Below are 9,325 nucleotides of genomic sequence, written 5' to 3' on the forward strand. Positions count from 1 at the left end.
AGTGGAATCCACTCAGCAGACTAACCCTATACCAAGATGTAAACACACCCATTTAATGTGTATATTTTGTCAACAGGAATGTAATCTCTAGTGGACAAACTACTTTACCGATACTGTCGTGATACAACGGGACGAGTGAGAGAATGAACAACATTAGTTCTGGTTATTTGGGCAAATCACCATTTCTCATGTGTTAGTATCTTTCGAATTTCGTGAAAGGGGAGGGCCCATAGACTTGTCCTTAACTTGTAAAGAGAAAGGGTGGAGCTCCTTTGTTCTCTTCTCTTACCGCGTTTGACCAATTGAGCAATACTTTACTTCTGGGTTTAACTGAGATGAACAGGAATGAAAGGAGACAATAATTGTGGGTGAGTAATAATAACTCTAGAACACATCACCTGCTGTGAGATGGAGAAGCCGATGATGATGTCACCTTCAGGTACCTCCCAGGAGACGGTGGCAGAGTCGGCCCTCAGGTGCATCACAGACACGTTGACGGGAGCAGGAGGGCGGTCTGAGGAGCGAGAAACAAGACCATATCAGGGGTGAGTAACAAGTCTCTCAAACTGAACAATTCAATCATTTGTATCGAAGGTGGTGAACCTTCGGCCTCCTGTGCACCACAAGAAGATGTTAGACCACTTAGCTTCAGAATGTGTTAGACCACTTAGCTTCAGAATGTGTTAGACCACTTAGCTTCAGAATGTGTTAGACCACTTAGCTTCAGAATGTGTTAGACCACTTAGCTTCAGAATGTGTTAGACCACTTAGCTTCAGAATGTGTTAGACCACTTAGCTTCAGAATGTTAGACCACTTAGCTTCAGAATGTGTTAGACCACTTAGCTTCATACTCATATTCATACTCTATAATCTATTCACCACACTCTCTAACCTATTCAACATACTCTATAATATATTCACCACACTCTCTAACCTATTCACCCCACTCTCTAATCTATTCACCATACTCTATAATCTATTCACCATACTCTCTAACCTATTCACCATACTCTCTAACCTATTCACCACACTCTATAATCTATTTACCATACTCTATAATCTATTCACCACACTCTATAATCTATTCACCATACTCTCTAACCTATTCACCACACTCTCTAATCTATTCACCATACTCTATAATCTATTCACCATAATCTCTAACCTATTCACCACACTCTCTAATCTATTCACCATACTCTATAATCTATTCACCATACTCTATAATCTATTCACCATACTCTCTAATCTATTCACCACACTCTCTAACCTATTCACCATACTCTATAATCTATTCACCACACTCTCTAACCTATTCACCATACTCTCTAACCTATTTACCATACTCTATAATATATTCACCATACTCTATAATATATTCACCATACTCTATAATCTATTCACCATACTCTCTAATCTATTCACCACACTCTCTAACCTATTCACCATACTCTATAATCTATTCACCACACTCTCTAATCTATTCATCATACTCTCTAACCTATTTACCATACTCTATAATCTATTCACCATACTCTATAATCTATTCACCATACTCTATAATCTATTCACCATAATCTCTAACCTATTCACCACACTCTCTAATCTATTCACCATACTGTATAATCTATTCACCATACTCTATAATCTATTCACCATACTCTATAATCTATTCACCATACTCTCTAATCTATTCACCACACTCTCTAACCTATTCACCATACTCTATAATCTATTCACCACACTCTCTAACCTATTCACCATACTCTCTAACCTATCTACCATACTCTATAATCTATTCACCATACTCTATAATCTATTCAACACACTCTCTAATCTATTCACCATACTCTATAATCTATTCACCATACACTCTAACCTATTCACCATACTCTATAATCTATGCACCACACTCTCTAATCTATTCACCATACTCTATAATCTATTCACCATACTCTCTAATCTATTCACCATACTCTATAATCTATTCACCATAATCTCTAACCTCTTCACCACACTCTCTAATCTATTCACCATACTGTATAATCTATTCACCATACTCTATAATCTATTCACCATACTCTATAATCTATTCACCATACTCTCTAATCTATTCACCACACTCTCTAACCTATTCACCATACTCTATAATCTATTCACCACACTCTCTAACCTATTCACCATACTCTCTAACCTATTTACCATACTCTATAATCTATTCACCATACTCTCTAACCTATTCACCACACTCTATAATCTATTCACCACACTCTATAATCTATTTACCATACTCTATAATCTATTCACCACACTCTCTAACCTATTCACCACACTCTATAATATATTCACCACACTCTCTAATCTATTTACCATACTCTATAATCTATTCACCATACTCTATAATCTATTCAACACACTCTATAATCTATTCACCATACTCTCTAATCTATTCACCACACTCTCTAACCTATTCACCATACTCTATAATCTATTCACCACACTCTATAATCTATTCACCACACTCTATAATCTATTCACCATACTCTCTAACCTATTCACCACACTCTATAATCTATTCACCAAAACTCTATAATCTATTCACCATACTCTATAATCTATTCGCCATACTCTATAATCTATTCACCATACTCTCTAATCTATTCACCACACTCTCTAACCTATTCACCATACTCTATAATCTATTCACCACACTCTCTAACCTATTCACCACACTCTATAATCTATTTACCATACTCTATAATCTATTCACCATACTCTATAATCTATTCACCACACTCTCTAACCTATTCACCATACTTTCTAACCTATTCACCATACTCTCTAACCTATTCACCATACTCTCTAACCTATTTACCATACTCTATAATCTATTCACCATACTCTCTAACCTATTTACCATACTCTATAATCTATTCACCATACTCTATAATCTATTCACCACACTCTCTAACCTATTCACCATACTCTATAATATATTCACCACACTCTCTAGCCTATTCACCACACTCTCTAACCTATTCACCATACTCTATAATCTATTCACCATACTCTCTAACCTATTCACCATGCTCTCTAACCTATTCACCACACTCTCTAATCTATTCACCATACTCTATAATATATTCACCACACTCTCTAGCCTATTCGCCATACTGTCTAACCTATTCACCATACTCTATAATCTACTCACCATACTCTCTAATCTATTCACCATACTCTCTAACCTATTCACCACATTCTATAATCTATTCACCACACTCTATAATCTATTCACCACACTCTATAATCTATTCACCACACTCTATAATCTATTCACCACACTCTATAATCTATTCACCACACTCTATAATCTATTCACCACACTCTATAATCTATTCACCATACTCTCTAACCTATTCACCACACTCTCTAATCTACTCACCATACTCTATAATCTATTCACCATAATCTCTAACCTATTCACCACACTCTCTAATCTATTCACCATACTCTATAATCTATTCACCACACTCTCTAGCCTATTCGCCATACTGTCTAACCTATTCACCATACTCTATAATCTACTCACCATACTCTCTAATCTATTCACCATACTCTCTAACCTATTCACCACACTCTCTAATATATTCACCATACTCTCTAATATATTCACCATACTCTATAATCTATTCACCATACTCTATAATCTACTCACCATACTCTATAATCTATTCACCATAATCTCTAACCTATTCACCACACTCTCTAATCTATTCACCATACTCTATAATCTATTCACCATACTCTGTAATCTATTCACCATACTCTCTAATCTATTCACCACACTCTCTAATCTATTCACCATACTCTCTAACCTATTTACCATACTCTATAATCTATTCACCATACTCTATAATATATTCACCACACTCTCTAACCTATTCACCATACTCTATAATATATTCACCACACTCTCTGACCTATTCACCACACTCTCTAATCTATTCACCATACTCTATAATCTATTCACTAAACTCTCTAATATATTCACCATACTCTCTAACCTATTCACCACACTCTCTAATCTATTCACCACACTCTCTAATCTATTCACCATACTCTATAATCTATTCACCATACACTCTAACCTATTCACCAATCTCTATAATCTATTCACCACACTCTGTAATCTATTCACCATATTCTCTAACCTATTCACCAAACTCTCTAATCTATTCACCATACTCTATAATCTATTCACCATATTCTCTAACCTATTCACCACACTCTATAATTTATTCACCAAACTCTATACTCTATTCACCAAAATGTATAATCTATTCACCATATTCTCTAATCTATTCACCAATCTCTATAATCTATTCACCATATTCTCTAACCTATTCACCAATCTCTATAATCTATTCACCAAACTCTATAATCCATTCACCATAGTCTCTAATCTATTCACCAAACTCTATAATCTATTCACCATATTCTCTAACCTATTCACCACACTCTATAATCTACTCACCATATTCTCTAATCTATTCACCAAACTCTAAACCATTCACTTGAATGTTTTTGTCAGTATTACTGTACTTGTAACAGGAAAAGCAAAATGCTTCTCTCCCCTTTACTCTCTGGCTGAATGTATATATCTAAATCAACACAGAATGTTCATCACACAGTACAACCCCCTCCATCCTTTTAGGAAGTGATTCTCAGCCACGTCTACTGCCCTATTGCTCCAGTCAGTACAATGTATTTTACCGATGGAAGGAAAATAGTTTGTTGTGTCATCTACTTGCGTTACTCCCCTTGCTCCTAACAAGAAGATGGTTTCCTGCCAAGAAAGCTCTCCAATCTGGCACCCAGTCTGTGTGTCATAGAGCTCTGGTGTAAAGTAGTGCACTATATAGGGAATAGGGTGTCATAGGGCCCTGGTCTAAAGTAGTACACTATATAGGGAATAGGGTGCCATAGAGCTCTGGTCTAAAGTAGTGCACTATATAGGGAATAGGGTGCCATAGAGCCCTGGTCTAAAGTAGTATACTATGGGGAGCACGTGATGCCGTGGAGCTGAGCAGACGTTGACAAACCCTTCAAAGTTATTCCATTATTACCCAAATAACAACGTTGAAACAATATTCGAACATCGGCTGACAAATTGTCAAGTAACAAAGAGTCATGGACCTCCGACCGAGAGGCAAGAAGGACGACCAAAACGTTGTTGATTCCATGCTGGCTACTCTCCTCCGGGAAATTCAGGATGGTTTACAAAGGTCTTTCTCTGAAAAGTTGATAAGAAACCGGCTGAACTCCATTCTTCCATTGACGACCTGAAATCCTCCATGAATGATTTCCTTTTGAGAACGACTGAGGCTGAGTTGCACATTAGCACAGTTGAAGATACCGTCACTCGACATGACCGGGTTCTGATAGAGCTGCAGAAGGACAATGTCCAAAACAAGGTAGATCAGATGGAGAACCAGAGTAGACGTAGTAATATCCGTGTGGTGGGATTGAAAGAGGACATCAAGGGCCGTGACCCGGTTCGTTTCCTCACACAATGGATCCCGGAGGTCCTAGGCATAATCAACTTCACCAAGCCGTTGGAAATCGAACGCGCCCACAGAACATCAGCGCCGAAACCCCGGCCAGATGGGGTTCCTCCGTTTCCAGGACAGAGAGAAGATACTGCAACTCGCAAGAGCCAAAGGGGGCATCACCATCGATGGAAAGAGGGTCAGCCTTTTCCCAGATATGAGCGCGGATCTCACCAGACGTCGCAAGCAGTTCAGACCTGCCGCCAAAGCACTGAAGGAGAAGAACATCACCGGCTACCTCATCCACCCTGCGCGGATGAAAGTTCAGTACAAAGGCCGAAGCAGTCTCTTCAACACACCGGGAGAAGGGCTCACTTTTCTCAAAGAACTGAACGGTGTTTGAACCAGGATGGTCTCTCTGGGGGATAAGATGCAGTTTTTTAAGTTTTTTTCTTGTCCGTGCTGTTCTGGGACTGAACTGCTGATATCTTCTTGGAATTTGGATCCGTTTACCCCGCTATGCGGTCGCTGTAATTGATTTGTACATTTTCAACTCACCATTTTTTCCCCCCCGGGGTGAGTTCTATTACATTTACAGAAGAGTATATTTTGGTTTAGTCAATATCCACTGGGCGAAGCAAATTAGTGGGCTTAGTCCCACCGCTTTCCCCCCATTTATGTTTCTCCTCTCCTGAAAAGAGACCCTTACTGGGGCAGCCCTTACCGTGGGCAGTAAATATTCAGCCATAAATATCTATTCACAACGTTTGTTTTCAACTTAGAGAGCTCGCAGGTGTTAGTTTACGTCAAGGTTTAGCTAGTAAGAGCAAGATGGAAAGCGAGCAGCAACGTATCTCTACAAGTGGATTCATGTTTGATTGTTGGGATTGTTGTTTTAGTCCGACAAACGGGGTGGGTTTCTGTTTTGTTTCCCTGTGTTTATTGTTGTTTCCTTCCTAAAGAGACACATTGATCACTTCAGTGTTCAAACTAAAGTTGAAACATTTCCTGACTATTTACATATGAGAGATTTCCATTCGGTTACATATTTGAAACCCAACCCTATGCTTAATCCACTAAAATATGTCACATTCAACATAAAAGGTCTTAACAGCCCGATTAAAAGGAAAAGAGTCTATACATACTGTCAGGACCCGGTTACGAACCTGGGTCTCCGGAGTGAGAAACAGTCACTTAACCAACTGAGCCACGAATAGTCAGCAGAACCCAGAAGATGAGGCAGACACAGCAGTACTTAAGACGGTGTATTTAATAAAGTAAAAAAGGAGAAGTCCTTCAATACAAAATGGCAAATCCAAAAGGTGGTAGGTATAGCACAAAAAAGCCTCAAGAGATACTCAAAAACAAAAACAGAATTCCACAAGAGCATCCACCGGAATCGACAAGAATACACAGAACACTAGGGCTGGGTGCTAACATACAAACACAGAGCACAGAACTGAGGGAAACTAAGGGTTTAAATACAATCAGGAGAAACGAGGCACAGGTGCAAATAATAATGGGGAACAAGGGAAAAAACATAAAGTCAAAAAGCACAATGGGGGCATCTAGTGACCAAAACCCGGAACAACCCTGGCCAAATCCTGACACATACCTTAAGAAATTAAAGGCTGACATTGTGTTTTTACATGAAACACATCTTACAGCCAGTGAACACAAGAAATTGAAGAGGGAATGGGTAGGACAAGTTTTTGCATCCTCTTTTAACTCCAAAGCAAGAGGAACTGCAATTTTGATAAGTAGACACATCCCCTTCTGTGTCAACAACACCATCTCTGATCCCTTTGGCAGGTTTGTTTTGGCGCAGGGGCATATGTTTTCAGAGTCTTGGACCCTATTGAATATTTATGCTCCAAACTCCAATGACAAAATGTTTATTCAGAATGTCTTCCTTCAGGTCGCTCAAGCTCCACCAGGATGGCTACTGGTTGGAGGAGATTTGAATTTTTGTTTAGATACAGTTCCTGACAGGTCCTCTGATAAACCCTCACTTCTTACCAAAGCCGGCAAGCTCACCATGTCATTCATGAAAGATCTTAATTTACTAGACATCTGGAGACAGTTGCACCCACAGAATAGGGACTACTCTTTTTATTCACACATAGATAACTTCTTACTATCGATCCAACTGTTTCATAGAGTGTTAGATATCGAGTATCTCCCCAGATTGCTTAGTGACCATTCTCCTCTGGTATTATCAATCTCCATTCCTACCAAGGTAAATGGAGCATATATATGGAGACTAAATTCTACACTCCTAAAGCAACCTGAATTTTGTGCATTTATCAAAGAGCAGATCAATATTTTTTACTTTGACAAACAAACCCTCCTGACAGTTTCATTCTTTGGGACACATTGAAAGCCTATCTGAGGGGACAGATCATTTCCTATACTAAAGGGCTGAAGAGAAAACACGCTGTGGAACTGAATGTCCTTGAATCTGAAATCTCTGAGCTAGAGAAAACCTACCAAAGAAGCCCGACTAAAGATCTATACAGGCTTTTGGTAAATAAAAACCTGAAATATAATACCCTGAACACATATCAAGCTGAGAAGGCCATCACTAAATCAAAACAGCGTTATTAGGAGCTTGGAGAGAAAGCTCACAAAGTATTGGCATGGCAACTGAAAGCAGAGGAAAGTAAGAGGACAATTAATGCCATAGAAACTCTTACCAATGAGATATCCTTTGACCCTACTGAAATTAATAATACTTTTAAGAAATACTACGAAGACCTCTACACTTCCCAATCAAGCGATGATCTATCAGAGATCGACTCCTTTCTCTCCTCTCTCAACCTCCCATGCCTGTCAGAGGAAGACAGAGAGCGTCTGAGTGAACAGTTCCTGAATTGTTGGAGGCCATTAAATCCTTACCTTCTAATAAATCTCCTGGGGAGGATGGCTTCCCTCCAGAGTTCTATAAAGAGTTTAGGGAGCTGTTGGTCCCCTACCTTATGGAGGTACTTAAAAAAGCCGGGAAAGACAACTGCTTTCCAGAGTCTTTCTCTCAAGCAGTGATTACTGTAATCCACAGGAAAAGGAAAACACTGCTAAAGTGCGCCTCCTATAGACCAATCTCTCTCCTTAACACGGATCGTAAACTGGTCACCAAGATGCTGTCTAAGAGACTGAAGTCATGTCTTCCCCTGCTGGTCAACCAAGATCAGACTGGTTTCATAATTAATAGATTGTCTTCCAATAATCTCAGAAGGTTCTTTGATATAATTCACCTTGCTAACCCAAAAAAATACCTAGTGTCGCAGTCTCCCTCGATGCTGAAAAGGCCTTTGATAGGGTTGAATGGCCATACCCCTTTCGCGTCTTGAAAAAAGTTTGGTTTAGGTACCGTGTTTGTAAATTTGGTAAAATCACTCTACAAATCTCCTAAAGCTAGGATTGCTACCAATGGGATTACTTCCCCTTCTTTCCCTCTCAAATCAAATCTAATTTTTTACATTTAAAAAAAAAGTAGTTCACTATGTAGGGAATAGGGTGCCAGAGAGCTCTGGTTAAAAGTAGTTCACTGTGTAGGGAATAGGGTGCCAGAGAGCTCTGGTTAAAAGTAGTTCACTATGTAGGGAATAGGGTGCCAGAGAGCTCTGGTTAAAAGTAGGGCACTATGTAGGGAATAGGGTGCCAGAGAGCTCTGGTTAAAAGTAGTGCACTATGTAGGGAATAGGGTGCCATTTCGGATGCAGAGCCCAGATCTAAAGCCCTAAATCCCTCGCCCCGGGCCGTGTTGGCTAGCATC

General features: G+C 39.3%; 1 protein-coding gene across 1 annotated transcript in view; it reads right to left on the bottom strand.

The window, feature by feature from the left end:
• fndc4a (fibronectin type III domain containing 4a) overlaps nucleotides 1-8,234 on the bottom strand; it is a 63,145-nt gene extending 54,911 nt beyond the window's left edge. The window contains exons 1-3 of the mRNA XM_064991754.1: nucleotides 8,205-8,234; nucleotides 4,823-4,868; nucleotides 399-514 (exon numbers count right to left, since the gene is read on the bottom strand). Coding sequence (XP_064847826.1) covers nucleotides 399-514; nucleotides 4,823-4,868; nucleotides 8,205-8,234 — 192 coding nt within the window. The remainder of the gene's footprint in view (nucleotides 1-398; nucleotides 515-4,822; nucleotides 4,869-8,204) is intronic.
• Between the last annotated feature and the right edge of the window lie 1,091 nt (nucleotides 8,235-9,325).

The sequence above is a fragment of the Oncorhynchus masou genome, chromosome 16 (genome assembly GCF_036934945.1).
Source record: "Oncorhynchus masou masou isolate Uvic2021 chromosome 16, UVic_Omas_1.1, whole genome shotgun sequence".
Classification (NCBI taxonomy): Eukaryota; Metazoa; Chordata; class Actinopteri; order Salmoniformes; family Salmonidae; genus Oncorhynchus; species Oncorhynchus masou.